General features: G+C 60.4%; 1 protein-coding gene across 4 annotated transcripts in view; it reads right to left on the reverse strand.

The window, feature by feature from the left end:
* Positions 1-16,618, reverse strand: part of BCL11B (BCL11 transcription factor B) — an 86,514-nt gene that overhangs the window by 39,039 nt on the left and 30,857 nt on the right. For 2 of the 4 annotated variants that reach the window (XM_051835202.2, XM_051835203.2), the window contains exon 3: positions 10,278-10,493. The exons of the other annotated variants lie outside the window; for them this stretch is intronic. In XM_051835202.2, coding sequence (XP_051691162.2) covers positions 10,278-10,493 — 216 coding nt within the window. The remainder of the gene's footprint in view (positions 1-10,277; positions 10,494-16,618) is intronic. 4 annotated transcript variants of the gene reach the window in all.

Raw genomic sequence — 16,618 nt, forward strand, 5'->3', positions numbered from 1 at the left:
GGACAGTCCTCACAGCCAATTCAACTGGGGCTGAGGACCAGGCTCCTTAACCTCTGACCCTGCCTCCTGCCCCCACCCCACTCCCACAGGTCCCTGCTGGGCGGTGTGGCCCGGCGTGTGACATCACCACGCTGCAGCTCCAAACTGCTCTTCCTGAAAAGATGCACAGTGTCTTAGAAGATGCAGACTGAAAATACTCCTGGCTTCTCAGAGCCAGTTTACAAAAATAATTATGTTTTCTTAAAAAAAAAAGTAGATTTTAGGCGAATCTGTGTCCAGCTATTTTTAGCTCCTATTCAACTCTGTTAATTTTCCCTCAAAATGATCACTGCGGACTTTCCGTGAGGCACTCCCTCCTGTTAATAGCTGCATCCTGACTAGGCTGGTGGGCAGGGCGGGGGGCACCAGAAGTGACCACGCGGGCCTCCTACAGCCACCACGGCTCGCCTGCCCGCCCGCCAGGGGTGCCCAGTCTTGGGAGAGCAGCACGTTTCCAAGGGAGAAGGAACATGGCCACCGCATCCGGGACCAGCTCCGGTCCCACGGGGGACACACTGAGACACACGCAGCTCGGATCTGCCCCAGTGTGGGAGCTCACGGAGGGCACCAAGCCTGGGTTCCAGGGGCCCACGACCCCGGCAGGGGCAGGAAGGCCTGAACGGGGCCCCCGGTGTGCTCGGTCCACAACCAAACCCCTGGAACGGAGAACACGGCCTCATCTGGAAATGGTCCCTGCAGGCTCGACTGAGGATTAAGGATCCAGGATCACCCAGGTGAGCACGAGTGCGTGATGTCAGCGGCTTCAGGTCGCCCAGTTCCCAGTCACCTGCCACAGGGGTTCCCAGAGCCACGGGGAAATCACAGCCCCCAGGCGACACCCTCGCCACAGCCTCGCAGCACAAGCCCCTCGCCCAGGGTCCCCCCCAACCAGGCCCCTCCCTGTGCAGCAAAGGAGACCAGGCCAGCATGGCCCACACCACAGGGAGAGCCAGGGCTTGCCCAGGACACCCAGGGAGCCCCACCCCGACCCCGCCAAACGCGGGGCTCTTCCTGCAGTCACCCGCAAGTCGGAGCCTTGTGGACACAGCAGACAGCTGCAGCGCGCCTGTCCACTGTGCAACTGTCCCCAGCCCCAAGCCAGCGAAGTGCTCAGCTGACAGACAGCTCACGTCCTGGGGGACCGGCGCAGGAGAACCGCAGGACATCCAGGAGGGGGCAGCCCAGCAAAGGGGCTTCAGGCTGCAAGCCGGGGGCAGGGGCAGCTGGCTCCCGCCCACGCAGGCCCGGGCCTGTCCCTGAGACGCGACTTCCTATCCCATCAGGTGCGGACGCGAGCACCTGGAACCTTGGAAGCATTTCCCCCCCGCCCACCAAAGACACAAGAAAGGACCCCCTTACACTCCGAAAAGGGAGAGAAACCAACTCCACGGGAGCCCACACTCGGTCCTCTGCCCCTTGACCCTGTGGACAGACCCTGAGCTGGGTCAGCGCTGTGCCCCAGGGGGCCGGGCCCACCCCCAGCACTGCCCGGCTGGTGGGAACGGACAACACAGTCGCAGTGGGAAACAGCCGAGCAGCTCCTCAAACCCTGGACACAGGACGATGGCTGACCTGCCGTCCCACGCCTGGGTGCGTCCACTCGCGGCCCCAGCTGCGTGATTCCCCACGGCCCAGAGGGGGAGCAGCCAGGTGCTCATCCACACACCACGGAATACTACCCAGCCTTGGAAAGGAAGGGGATTGACACCTGCGGATGAGCCGAGGTGACATCGTGCTTGGGGACATGAGGCAGACACGGAAGGCCAGGCACCTGCCTTACGCGTGCCGGCGGGTTCAGAGAGACGGCGAGCAGAGACCAGGGCTGGGGCAGAGGGAGGGGGAGTCAGTGTTGGACTAGCATAGGGTTCACTTTAGGATGACCAAGTTTCATGGCGACGGCTGCACAACCACACAAATGCCACTGAGGCGCAGGCCTAAATCTGCCTAGAACAGGCCATCCGTGTGCGTGTGCGTGTGCGTGTGTGTGCGTGTGTGTGCGTGTGCGCACGTGTGTGTGCGTGTGTGTGCGTGTGTGTGCATGTGTGTGCGTGTGTGTCTGTGTCGCCACAGCTCAGAAGCTTCTCACAGTCTTAGCTTCGGACCAACGCAGGCAAATGGGCCTTGCTCAGTGGCCTGTGACCACCCCAGGACACAGGGCTAACCTGTCAACAAAGCACAGTGGAACCGGAAGCAAAGAACGCCGCCTAAGACAATGCCAAGAGCAGACCCGAGCACCGGCGGGGCTCGCCTTCAGGAACAAAAGAACAATCGAAGACAAAATGCCAACTGCCCCCGTTCCGGCAGGTTCCGGCAGGTTCCGGCAGGTTCCGGCAGGGGCGACTCTGCTTCGGCGTTAACCTCCGACCCTCTCCGTGGCAATCATAACACATGGGCTCCGGCCAGCCTGCAGGACAGGGGCAGCCTGGGAACCAGGAAGCAAGGAGGGGCAGGCCCCAGACTCAAGGAGACCTGGGTTCAAATCCCACCACCATGTCTGCCAGATGAGCAATTTCAAGCAAGTCACGTCACCCCCTGCCCGTGAACCATGGGAGACGCCACCCCTGCAGAGGAGGGGCGCAGAGTCCCAAATGCAGGCTGGGGAGACTCCTGCAGGGAGCCTGACGCACAGCGGGGCCGGCTGCACCTGACCCGCGGTCCCACTGCCGAGGGACCCCACGGGGAAGCCAGTCACGTTTGCTGCTTCCACCACCACTGACCACACGGCAAGGGCGCAGGCCAAGCCTGCCTCTCGGTCTTCATGAAACAAAGCCCAAGGAGGGGCTTTAGGAACGGGCAGGCCACGGGTGTCCAAGCGCTGACGTGTAGCCAAGAAACCCCCCACACAGGGACCCCTCCCGCCAGCGGCTTCTTCTGGCTGCTCCTGGGACTGAACTCGTGAGCCTGGGCTGCGTTCGGATAAACCGTATTTCACGGCTTCCACGATTTTGCTCTGGCTGTGAGCTATGCACAACACACAACCCTGCATCCTGGGCGGGCCCTGGGGACTGACGTCAAGGGCATTTCACCCCCCCCCAACCAAAGACACAAGAAAGGACCCCCCACGCTCCTAAAAGGAAGAGAAAACGACTCCACGGGAGCCCACACTCAGTCCTCTGCCCTCTGGACCCTGTGGACAGACCCTGAGCTGGGTCAGCGCTGTGCCCCAGGGGGCCGGGCCCGCCCCCAGCCCTGCAGCTGGGCACAGGAGCTGGCCTGTGAAGGCTGGCGTCGGGGGTCAGGTGATACGTCCCTGACCCCCACCCAGGCAGGCCCAGAAACCCAGCCTGAGGGGGATTTGATGGGAAAATCTTGTCCAGGCTCCAGTCCTCTTCCACATCAGTGCTTCCCTCTGGTGGCCTGAGGGTCAGTGACGGCCCGAGTCCAGCCAGCGCTGCAGGCGGGTCCTGGGGGAGGCCCACATCCACACCTGTTGGAGACCGTGCTGGACAGGAAGAAGCCATCCCCACCCAGCAGACCCCTGGAGCCCTACCAGCTCCCGAAAACCCAGTGCGAGAGGGCTTTCTGGGGGTGCCCCGCCCACCGTGCCACCTTCTAGAGCCCGGCCGAGCTCCCCAGTGTCACCCTGCACAGGGACTGAGGGATGACCCAGGGAGACGGCAGCTTGCTCTGGTTTCCACCGGCAAGCTCCACCTCCGAGGCCCACACCGGCAGGAAGCCAGAGGGGAGGGTGAACCCCACACTTTGAGACCAGCCAGACCCGAGTCCGAACCTCAGCTGTACGGCCCCAAGTGTGTGGTCTGGTCTCCCTGGGCCAGAGAGTCCTGAGCAGAAGGGCGGAGGGCTGCCTCTTCTTAGGGGCATTATAAGGATGGAGTGCTCAGTTCAGTGCTGTGCACAGTGGGCCCGCTGGACGGCAGCAAGCCCTGGGGATGTGGGTGACAGTGGCCCTCCCTCCCCTGTCCCCACACTAAGAGATGTTCAGGGACAGCGGCAGACGAGTGATCACGGGGACACGGGCCCCCAGGGCCATGGTACCGCAGTGTGCCGGCGTTTTCACAGGGACGTGGGGGACCCATTTTACAGGTAAAGAAACAGAGGCACAGAGCAACCGGCCAGCCTGGGTCCCGGGTTCACATGCGTCCCTCACTTTGGGAAGGGGGCCCAGGGAGGCCTGTCCCCGAAGCTTCCCACAGAGCCTGCAGCCATTCTGCTGAGACACGTCCACGGTGACAGCTAAGCTCACACACAAAGCCAGACCTCGGAGCTCTGGGGAGATGAGGCGCCCGGTCACGAGGCACAGCCCAGAAGGGCATGCATAAAGGGTCAATCCCACCGCAGGTGGCAAAACCGAGGGTCCAGGTGGCCCCTCAAAGCCAAACCTGCCGCCGAGTCAAACTGTGTGTTTGCTGCAGAATTTTTAAGCGGCTTCTCCTGGGTGACAGGCATCCTTTTCTGGTTTCCATAGGAACTCAAGAAGGGCACTGTGGCCTGGCAGACAGGGACCGAGCACCCAGCTCCGGGCTCACATCCTGTGGCCACTCTCCCCACCTCTGCCTCAGTCTCTCCACCCATATCATGAAGCAGTCAGAGGGAATAATCTCTCAGGTCCACCCCCCCTTCCTGGATAATCAAGGATGAACTCGGGCCTCAGGCCGCCCCCAAGGTGGGCTCTGGCCGGACCCCTGGTGTCCACGCAGAGCAGGGCACCAGACCTTCCCTGCCACCGGCCCGAAAGAGCAGGCGGCCGCCTTGGGCTGAGGTCTCTGCTGCCGGTGGCCGGCGCTGCTTCTTCACATCCACTAACTGCTTGAAAGCTCTGCACCCAGCGCTGCATTAAAAATTAATTACACATGCTATTTTATTGCCAGTGCACAATGTAATGAGCACCAGCTGTGCTAAACAGCCAACCTCCTTTTTAAGACAGCTATAAAAAAAAAGAAGAAGAAGAAGAAGACGAAGAAGAAAGGAAGGAAGGAACTGCACTTCCAACTGCCTCTCCTGTCAGAGCAGAGAACAGCAACATCTTGTACGGATTTGAACAGAATTCTTTGATTTAGCTCTGCCTTCAAAGGTCTGAAGGGCCGACTCGCAGAGGGACACGGACCCTGGCGGGGCTGCGGCGGCGCCCGCGCCCCGGACCCCTCTTATCTGAGGACAGTCATGCGGGTAGGTGCCCCGGCTGGGCGGCACAGCCCCTGCCCGGGTCCTGTGGGCTTCCAGTTGTACCAGAGGGGATCTGACTTCCAGAGATGTCGATGTTGGGGACGGGCACTCTGCTGCCACCTCGGCCACCTCCACCACCCTGGAGAAGCCGCCTGCTCCAGCCCTGGGGACCATGTAACCCTCACGGGCCTCTGGGGCACTTCCTGCAGTCACAGAGGGAGGTGGCGATGGCGGCCTCTTTGGGGTGTGATCCCCACCCACGGGCAAACAGCAGAGGGGAACCCACAGAGCTGGGGTGCACAGCCCAAGCCGGTCACCGCAGCGGGCACCCGGTGATCTGTGCAGGACCACAGCCCCTTCCCAGAGCTACAGCTGCCTATGGTTTTCTGCACCTCCCCTAAAAGCCCCGCCCCACCGTGCGCCAACCCCCACTGACACTGGGACAGGAGAGTGTCCCCAAGGGCACCCCAGAGCAAGCCCCGTACTCACCCTCCCTCCCTCCAGAGTCTCCACGGAGGCTCCAAAGCCCTCCTGGGGTCCCCTCGGGCACCCCTGCCCCAGCACTGAGGCGGGGCCCGGGCGGGGCCTGGCCAGTGTGTCCATCTCAGTCCGCTGCTCATTGATCCTCTGGTGTTAATCAAACCCAGTCCAGAACGAAACTACGGCTTGCTGCTCGTTCTGGTATGAGATGTGCAAAGCACAAACCATATCATTAACATAAAACTTCCAGAAATAAGGCCACTTTCCAGACAGACTGTATTAATTGCATCAAGCCTTCACAGCTAGGGTGGTCTGATCCACAGCGTCCCATTGGACGGCTCCGGTTATAAAACCAACACAGAACGAACACCGGGATATAATTGAAGGAGGGGGAAACGGCCGATTCCACTGTTAAACCCTACCATTTACTTACAGGTATTCTTTTATCTTTATTGTCCCTTTAACCCATGCCAAGAAACCCCAGACTAGCTAAATAACACAGCGAGCACCATTTCAGTAGAAAAGTAAATTGAATTTAACTTTACAAGATTGCCCTGTGATTTCGGCATATACTAATGACTGCAACTGACTCCCTCTATTAAACCCAAACACATCCACTTCCCCGCGCTGGAATCCTGTGTGTTCTATGGAGACCCTGAACCTCACAGTGGCTGAAGACCATTCGCAGCCACCTGCGACGCTGGCACACCATCGAGCCAGGCAAGCGGCAAAGGCCTGGAAACGGGCACAGACACTAACCACGGCCGAAGGTGAGGCCCTTCCTGCTGCTGCCTGAGCCCATGAGTCATACCTGCTGCAGCACACGCGGTACGAGGCACCGTTCTCAGCCCCTGGCCTGAGCTCATGCAACCCTGAGAACCACGCCTGGAAGCGTGGGCTGCCATTAGCCCATTCTGCAGATGGGGAGACTGAGGAATCAGGAGGGGAGACACATCCCCTGAGGCCACAGAGCTCCACCCACAGCGGGCTGACTCCTCTGGATCACAGAAAGCTCAGGCAGGCAGGGGGGAGGGGTGTGGCAAAGCCCTGTGGTTTCATTCGTCTTCTGAACACCCCACCCTGCCCTGGGAACCCCAGCCAGGCCCAGGCTGTCTCAGAGACCAACACGAAGGCCTTATTTATTTTTCTTTTTTTTTTTTTTTTTTGAAAGATTTTTTTTTTTATTTGAAAGTCAGAATTACAGAGGAGGGGGGGGAGAGAGAGAGAGAGAGAGAGATCTTCCATCCTCTGGTTCACTCCCCAGATGGCCACAAAGCTGGGCCAGGCCAAAGCCAGGAACTTCATCCAGGACTCCCATACAGGTGCAGGGCCCAAGGACTTGGGCCATCTTCCCTTGCTTTCCCAGGCCACTAGAGGGGAGCTGGATTGGAAGTAGAGCAGCTGGGACTCGAACCGGTGCCCATATGGGATGTCAGCGTCGCAGGCAGCAGCTGAACCCCAGGACCTCATTTCTAAACGTTACAACACACACGCATGCACACAAGAAAGTTTGTGGGGACACGGAACTAAGAGTTCACCTTCAGTGACCTCTTGTATGAGCTGGAGTTCAAAACCTGCCCCCAAATAACACTATTTTCTAGCTCCAGTCCTCACACATTGCTCAGAAATTTGTGTGTGTGTGTGTGTGTGTGTGTTTTAAAAGGGGTGGGGTTATGAGGCTCAAAGGGGGGCAAGGACTTGTTGGAGGCCACGAGCCACGGACCCCTACCCACGGCCACACGGCCAGATTGTGTGGGCTCCTCGGAGGCAAAGCAACCTTTCAGCAGAGTCCAAGCCCCTCTCCCCAGGGTGACCCTCGGGAGGCCTGGGGCTGGGGTCCGGAACAGACACCCAGGCCCGGGGCTTCTGGGGCGCGAGCACGCGTGCACTGGGGCGCTCCCTATTCACCGGGATTCTTGGGTTCAACGCGTCCGACCCAGAGAGGCAAAACAACGCCAGTCCCGGGCCATTCTGTGGTTGCGGCCGACGGCGGCTTCCTAACGGTTCGGGGGAATTTAATGACTCTATCCCAACTACTAATTAAACAGGCACTAAAAACACTTAAGTGAACGGCCCAGTGCCAGAGACAGAAACCACAAAGGGACAAAAACTACTGGAACAGGACATTTTTCAGGTATCGCAAGTGATCAGAAAATACGCTGGCGGAACCTGGCTGCAGACTCACGGGTGGGACCCGGCGAAGGAAGCGGGCAGAGCTGGCCATCGGGGCAGAGGGCTGGAGGCAAGAGCAGGCCCCCAGGAGGGCCTCCCCACCCAGGAACGGGGCGTCCTGCCTCGCTCCCCTCCCCGCACACCACAGTCAAGGGCTCACGGTCTCCAGTCCTGAAGTCCAAGGAAGCCTCTGAGCCGACAAACACCCAGATGAGGCCGGGGCCAGGTGAGGAGCCCAGGGCCCATCCCGCCTCCACCACCTCCTCTCCCCTCACTCCCCAGGGACCCCATTCGCTCTCTACAACCCCCGCACTACAGGCAGGTAACCCACAGGCCTGGCTCTTCCCTTGTCTGCAGGTTTCCCACACACCAGGGGCTGGGAAGCGGCTCTGAGCTAAAGAATGAAGGCGCGAACAATGCAAGGAGGCATGTCAGCCATGAGACCTCAGTCTCTCTGTGGGGTGCAGCAGACCCCAGACTCACGGGTGCACACACCGGGGCGGGCATCAGCGCAGTGGTAACGATGCTGTGGGAGGCACTCGCGTCCCAGGCTGCAGTGGCTGCGTCTGACCCAGCTTCCTGCTACTCTGCACCCTGGGAGGCACCCACCACGTGGCCATGGGGGAACCTGAATTGAGTTCCTGGCTCCTGGCTTCGGCACCACCCAGCCGGTGGCTATGGGCACTTGAGGAGTAAACCAACAGAGGGGAGATCGCTCTCTCTCTCTCTCTCTTTCTCTCTTCCCCACTCCCCCGTCCCCATCCCAACACCCCACCCCCCACCCCAGGCCCACTGCCTTTCAAATAAAATGAATGAATGAACACTGTTTACAGGAGTGCACGCACAGCGGCCGGCACAAGGCACACGCGGCAGCCCCACCATCCTCGGTCCTTCCAAGGAACCTGGCGGAGGGGCAGGACCTGCCGGCGGCAGAGGCAGGGGGAAGCTCGCTTGTCCTCCACCAGGTGAGGACAGAGCCAGTGCGGCTCCCTGGGACGAGGGCTGGTCGCAAGGACAAATCCCAGCTCGACAACCTTGGCCTTGCCCTTTACCCTCGGAGCCTTCACTCCCCACGTGCAAAGCGGGCAGGTGGCAGCTCCCGCTCTGCACGGTGCACAGAAAGACACCGACAGGACCCGGCCCGCCGCCGGGAGGGGCTGGGTCCCCCCGGCTGCGTCTCATCTACTGCTAAGCAGGGCCAGAGCCAAGAGCAGCGTAAGGAGGTGAGCGGATCACTCCTCTGCACGCACAGCTTGATCGGGTCCAGACGTAAACACTGCGTGTGGCCCCGCCAGAGAGACGGCAGGGCAGGGCAGGCTCCTCGGCTCCCTCCCGTGGGAGGGGCCCTGGGGACCACGGCAGCCAGAACAGGCCGCTGACATCTCTGCAAGTCCTTCCCAGGTGACTGCGGTCTTTGCTTTGTGCACTGAGGCACAAGCCCAGTCAGAGGCCAGGGCTCTGAAGGCCAACCCCCGCCCCCTCCCAGCAGGAAGGCCCAAGGGCTCCTGACCGCCCGAGGCCCTCTGCAGAGTGGTGGCTCCCACAGGGACCATCCCCTGGGACAGCGTCAATGGAAAGAAAAAAGTTGCCCCATAGAAATAGTTGTCCTAAAGCCTGCAACACGCCTGGTGACAATGCAGGGACACGCTGAATCTGCACCCACCCTCTCCTGGCCTCTGCCACGGACACCAGGCCACAGCCGCTTGCCACGTGTGTCTGTGTCAGCATCCTGGCCCCGGGCGGCCACAGAGCATTTCACACCAGGCCCCACCAGCAGGCTGCAGGGAGCCCGCTGCCTGCATATCCCCAGGGACCCAGGCTTTGGCTTTCAGAGGGGGAAGAGGAGGGAGGGAGTGGAGGCCAGCTGGGGGCCACCGCCCAGATGTAGGGGTCTGGGGTCTGCCCAGGACTGGTGCACAGTAGGTGCTCAGCCTTGCCCAGAGGCCCACACACCCCAGAGCCTTTCATGCCAGCCTGGGGCCAATTTTTTTTTTTTTAAGTCTCCTTTTTGAGTGATTGGGGTTTTTTCCTTCCAAGTTAATGGGCAACACATTGTCCTGTAAAGAACCGGGGTTTTGGACGGCTTCGGGGATGTGCAGAGACAACGGGGGGGGGGGGGACCTTCTCGGCCTTGCCTTGCTGGGGGTGGGGGCAGCAGAGGCGAGCCTCAGATGTTAAGCGTTATCCAATTAAACGCTGGCTAAACAGAGATGAGCTCTGGAGCCTGGGCAGTGCAGGCTGGAGGGAGACTCAGAACCAGTGAGGACCTGGGAAGGTGCGGGGATGGCCTGACCTGGGGCCCGGGACCGGGGGTCTGCAGCTCTTGCCCACAGCCTTCACCACTTCCTCTGGCACCCCCAAAGCAGCCCCCGGGCTGGGGGCCCCACCTCGCCCCGGCTCAGCCCACGGCACATCCCGCCATCCCCGGGAGCCCGCCCGACCCCCGCGGCGGCGTCTATTACCTGACCACTGACACTGGCATCCAAAGGGAGCCTCCGTCTGACCCTCACCCTGAGGCCCATCGCCCGAGCCGGGGCGCGCGCTGCAGCACGGCACGGGGAAGCAGGGCGGGAGAGCGCCCAGGGCACGCAGAGGTGAAGTAATCACGGATGTGTGAGGGTGGGAGGAGGAGGCAGCTATGGGGGCCATCGCTGGCAGCTGGGCAGGCCTGCACGGCCCTGGAGAAAAAACAATAGAAAAAGCTGGTCAGTCGGGCTGCGGGCTGTGGGCTGCACAGGGGGCGCGGGGCGGGGCCGGGCCAGGGGCTGCAGCCAGCCCTTAGGGTGGAGCGGCGCTGGGGAGAGGCCCAGGACCACAGCTGCCAGGTTGGGCCGTCGGGGAGGGACCCCAGGGAGGGATTCCAGAGCAAACTGGAGCAGGCTCCCTTTGGGGATTCACTCCCCCCAGATCTGGGCCACCCCTCCCTGCGAGAGCCAGGAAGCTCAAAGCCACGGCTGTTTGGACAGGACTGGGGTGCCTCCGAGTGGCCTGGGAGGGCCTGCTCACTGGCTGACCACCAGCCGAGGAGTGGGGAGGGGGCTTCTTTCCAGCCCCCAGGCCCCAGCACACAGCACCCCAACCCCAAGGTTTCCAGAAGGCTTCGAGGCCCCCACCCCCTCCCCGAGAAGACCTCGCACTGCCCACACCCCTCCTAAGGTCTCAGCCTTGGCCTGGGTGGCCTGCCCGCCTGGCAGCAACCGCAGAGCCGGGGCCCGGGCCGGGGCTCGCCTGGGCTCCCGGGCCAGCAGGCCTGCGTTTGCTTTGGCCGTTTATCTTAAATGGCTGAGAGACCACCAGGGCAAAACATTTGTGTGAAGCCGTTGCCAAAACCACAAGTGAAGAAGCCCAAATTCCCCGGGTAAATAATTGAGTGTGGAAGCATCAGAGAGAGAGAAAACATCAACAAGATGACGGGCAGCTGGGCCCGGCCTGCTTAACAGGGAGGCCTCACCTCCCAGCACAGGTCCGCCAGGGTGGGGGTCTGCCCACTCTGTGCCCCCCCACCCCCCGCTCAGTGCAGACCACCCCCTCCCAGGACAAGCCAGGCCTCTGCGTGCCTGCCTCGAGTCAGAACACCACAGAGCTTCGTAACACGCCCACCCAGGCAGGCACCCACTGCACAGACCTGAAAACTGAGGCCAGAACAGCAGGAAACTGTAGGCCCTAGCAGCCAGGCCCATCAAAACCCAGGGTGCCTGGCTCCTGAATCAGGGCTACGTTTTCTCAAATAAATGTTATCCAGGATTGGAGGCATCAGGGCACTGGGGAAGACCCCCGGCGTGGGACTTGGGCCAAAGCTAACATGGACATTGTTCAAGCGTGTCTGAGCCAAGGAAGACTGCTCTAGGCTGGGCCCAGGGCCAGGAGCGTTTATGAGGCACAGCCCCGGAAGGGCGTGGCCAAGGAGCCTTGAGCAGGGCCAGCCCCAGATTCAGCAGGGCCTCCCCTCCGCCCCAGCAGGGAAGGCGGGCACCCATGACCAGTGTTGCTGCCTCCCTCCCAGAAGCCTGCCCTGGCCAGTCCCTGCCTGAACCACCCGCCCCCCACCCTCAGCAGCCGGCATTCGACCCTGGCTATGACTGGTGTCGAATCCTTCTTAGGGCCCCCTTCACACGGGTCACCTGTAACCGACAGCAGATTCGTGCTGGGGACACCACGGCCATCGGGCTCAGCAGGAAAGCCCTCATCCGTTCCCCGGGGAGGGGAGCTCTGTTAGTGGAACCCAGCTATCTCCAAGCTCCGGCTGTGTTCCACTTCCCTCCAGGGCTGGTACGGTGGGGTGAGCAGGGTGCCCAGGTCCTGAGCACAAGGACCAAGTGGGGTGGGGGAGGCCTGAGGGGCCTCGGGCTCCACTCCATCGGTGGCCAAATCCCACCTCTGGCTCCTGGGTTCTGGGTGATCCAGGACAGAGGCAGCACCATGGACACGGCCGAGAAGCCAACAGAAACAACTCACAGGCTGGTCATGGCTGGTCCAGCGAAGGCAGCTGACCACGGATGTGCAGGAGGAGGAGTTAAGGGCAAGAAAGACACACCTGTCCAGCCACAGCCCTCTCCTTCCAAAAAGTTGGGGGCAGGGGACACCCGGGCCCGAGTCTGTCCAGGGGGGCTCGCCCGCGGTGTCGGGGTCAGGCACACCCTGCGGACACAGCCGCTTCGGGATTCTGACCTGTGGCTGTCCACCTGCTCCCGGGGCAGCAGGGGAGGGGCAACTTTAACCCAGAGACCTGCTAAGAGGTGCAGCTCAAAAAACCCACTGCTCAGGCTACTGCAGAAACTGAAACTCAGGTGACGAGGGAGGCCACACGCGCGTCATTCTGTGGCTCGCACGTGTTCAGAGCAGGCAAAGCCATGGACACAGGAAAGCAGCGGTGGCCAGGAATGGGGCCGGAGCGGGGGAGTGGAGTGGTGAGGACAGGTTTTCTCTGGGAGCAGTGAAAACGTTCTGGAAGCAGTACGCAGACTGAAAACCCTGGCGGCACACTTTATTCACGTTATGTGAGCACCGTGTCTCTAGGCCGCGTGCCAGTTAAGAGAGTAAGGTCTTCCATCAGTTAGTTCACTCCCCAAGTGGCTACAATGGCCAGGGCTGGGCCAGGCGGAAGCCAGGGGCCAGGAGCCTCTTCCAGGTCTCCCACATGGGTGCAGGGACCCAAGAAGCTGGGCCATCTTCCACTGCTTTCCCAGGCACATTGGCAGGGAGCTGGATAGGAAGTGGAGCAGCCGGGACTGGAACTGACGCCCATATGGGATGCCAGCGTTGCAGACGGTGGCTTTATCTGTTATGCCACAGTGCCAGCCCCACCCCGCAGCGTTTAAAAGTACAACCAGGAAATCCAGAACACAGAACAGCACCAGACGTGCCGAGGAAGCCATGGGCTGGAAGGCAACTCAGCCTGGAGACAGAGAGACCAGCTTCCCACTGCTCCTCTGCCTGGCCCTGGCCTTGGGAGCTAAGGTCAGCCACGGGCTCTGGGCCTCAGTTCCTACATCTATGGCAGGCTCAGGGCAGCCTTGACCAGAGCCAGGCACCTCAGCAAATGGTCTCCATCATCTATGCATTGGTGTCCAGTTCTGGGCCTCCTAACACTCGCCGTGGGCCTTGCCTGGTGGACAAAGGCCCAGAGCACAGATGAGCCTCAGAAGCCCCCGGGGGAGTCTGAAGAAGCCTTCTAGGGGCTGCACCGTGGCACAGCCACCTCAGCCTCTGCCTGAGGCACCGGCACTCCATTCGGACGCTGGTTCAAGTCCCGGCTGCTCCACTTCTAATCCAGCTCCCTGCTTATGCGCCCGGGAAAGCAGCAGAAGATGGCCCAAGTGCTTGGGTCCTGCACCCACATGGGAGACTCGGATGATGCTCCTGGCTCCTGGCTTCTGCCTGGCACAACCCTGTCCGTTGCAGCCATTTGGGGAGTGAACCAGAGATGAAGATCTCTAACTCTGCCTTTCAAATAAGTAAATATATATTTTTTTTACAGGCAGAGTGGACAGTGAGAGAGAGAGACAGAGAGAAAGGTCTTCCTTTGCCGTTGGTTCACCCTCCAATGGCTGCCGCGGCCAGTGTGCTGCGGCCGGTGCACCGCGCTGATCCGATGGCAGGAGCCAGGAGCCAGGAGCCAGGTGCTTTTCCTGGTCTCCCCTGGGGTGCAGGGCCCAAGCACCTGGGCCATCCTCCACTGCACTCCCTGGCCACAGCAGAGAGCTGGCCTGGAAGAGGGGCAACTGGGACAGAATCCGGCGCCCCAACCGGGACTAGAACCCGGTGTGCCGGCGCCGCTAGGCGGAGGATTAGCCTAGTGAGCCGCGGCGCCGGCCCAGTAAATATTATTTTTAAAAATTCTTATTTTATTATTTTTAAAAAATCTTATTGTACACACAAACCTGTGTGTGTGCCGAGGGCAAGGCCTAGGGAACCCCTCTCGGCTTGGCCTGGGACGGGGAAGCCCCTGGCTGCCTCGCTGCCCCTCGCAGAAGACTGGAGGCTGCTTTAATTCAGAAAAAAGCCAAGTATTATTCAACACTTCACACCTATCCTGGGACAGGGAGGCCCAGCTCAGCTCCGCCTCCTGGCTCCACGCCCCTGCCGCGGACACGGGGTACCTCCAGGACAACCCCGCAATGCACCTGCGGCTAGGAGACGGGGCCGAATCCCGCGCCAAGCCTCCGCCAAGCCTCCACCGGGCCCGCGACCCAGCTCCCCTCCCTCGCAGCCGGCAGATGCGCGGCTCCCCGGCTCACACATGCGCGCTGCGCGCAGGCACACACCGCACGCCAGAGCCCCCGCCGGCTCCGCCACCGCCCGCCCGGGGGCGTCTCCGCCCCAACGGAGCGGGGCGGGGGCGGGACAGACTGCGCGCCCCGCACGCGCGCGGGAGGGGCGTCTTCCCGGCTGCCGGTGCTGTCCTGGATCCATTTCCGATGGTGCAGATCAAGGCCGGGGACAGACAGGGGGCCAGCGCCCGCGAGTGCGGGACACTGGCAAGCAAACCTGACAGTCCCCGCGCCCCTCCTCCCATGCCAAGACATTAATTCTCACAAGTCGGAGAAAATTACTATGCATGAATGCAAAAAGCATGATCAGGAGTAATTAACATGGCTTCATATGCAAATTTTATTAATGCAGAAGTACAAAGTCATTATGCAAATGAAACTTACGTCAACTCTCTTGACAAATATTCATCTCTGAGGCTCAAGTTTCTCCCTCTTTATTTATTTATTTAATTTTCTCGCTCTTCCCTCCCCCCTTCTTTTCCCGGGTTGTTGGGGGCGGGGGTGGGGACAGCGGAGGGGGGCTGGCTTTGGCGGCCACTAAGGCAGCGGCCAGCGGCGAGCTGGGCTGGACAAGTTTGCAAAGTTGTTTTTCAACCAGAGAAATTTATTCTTGCATTGTTGATTTGGGGGGGGGGGTGTTGTTGGCAGGTAGCAGACAGCTCATAGGAGAAGGGGAAAAAATTTAAAAAAATAAATAAATAAAAGCTCTGGGCAGCAGGCAGCCAATCAAAACGCCAGAGCCTGTAATGAGGGCGATTGATGGCTGTTTGGCTTTTACTGCAGGGTAATGAACTAGAATCCAGTCTGAGGAGGGGGAAAATATGAATATTCATGAGACTGCGCTCCTGCCTTTGATGATTAAAGAAATTTTTAATATTCAAATAAGCGCTTGCCAAGTGATTAACAAAGAACAAGCGCGCAGAAATATGGAAATGGGAGCTGGGAAGATTTGAGAGGCGAACACTCTGTGCGGGAAAGGCAGCCCCAAATTTCATAAACAAGATAGGCAGATAACCCAGCTCGCACGCGGGCAAATAAAAACATTTCTTCTGATCGCTTAAATATTTTGCCAGCTACTTTGTCTTAAGGATGATAAAAATGCTATGGATGGGGGGGGGACACGAAGCGAAACGCGGTGCTCCCAGGCAAGAATCCTCGCCCCAGCCCAGCCCACCCCCACCCGCCCCGACGGGAAATTAGGGTTCTTTTTCCGGTCTGCTGGAGAGAAGATGGAGGGGAAGCCGGCTCAGCCTGCAAACCCCAGGCATGAGATCCGAGCCTGCCTGTTCAGGACGCTAGGGAGCTGTGAGGCTGCCTGGGCAGGCACGGACCGAACGTGTGGTCACCAGTCCAGGGGCCTAAAGGCGGGGGGGGGGGGGGGACCACTAGGGACCTCAGTCTGGGGACCCAGCCCCCCACCCCCGCTCTGCTCGCCTAAGGAAGGTGTAACAGGAAAGGAGAGGACCCCCACTGCCACTGAGAAGGGGCGCCCCCACGAACCCACAGGCTCCATCACTGGCCACTAGGGCCCCACACTCCTATCTTGACAGCCCTGCCACAGATTCACACCGAAGCCCACAGAACAGTATTAGCTGGCAAAACAAGCCTGCAGTTAAAACACAGCTGATTTGCTGCCGGTGATGTCCACGGAAGACGTGGACGCCACCTTAAGCCGGACTCATCCAGGACACCCGGCCCTCCCACCTGGGTCTCCTTGCAGACCAGTGCCCAGGGGCCCTCCTGTGGCCCAGTCTCAGAGCCACGCGGGGCTGGGAGACCTCAGAAATGGATTCCTTCACTGGGCAGGTGTGACTTCCTTTTCTCGGGTTTAACTCTCAGGACCTGGGAACCAGCAGACTGGAACTCGCCGTTCAAGTCATCATAAAAAATTAATAGTAATAATAACAACACAAAGCAGAAAGGAAAACCCAAGCGTTTACGTGAAATAAACCATAAACTACCATGAAAGCCTACAAGTACAGGAGGGTCCCCAAGCCAGGACCGCAGAGGCAGTGGGTGTGTGGCCTGGCTAG

The sequence above is a fragment of the Oryctolagus cuniculus genome, chromosome 20 (assembly GCF_964237555.1).
Source record: "Oryctolagus cuniculus chromosome 20, mOryCun1.1, whole genome shotgun sequence".
Taxonomy (NCBI): domain Eukaryota; kingdom Metazoa; phylum Chordata; class Mammalia; order Lagomorpha; family Leporidae; genus Oryctolagus; species Oryctolagus cuniculus.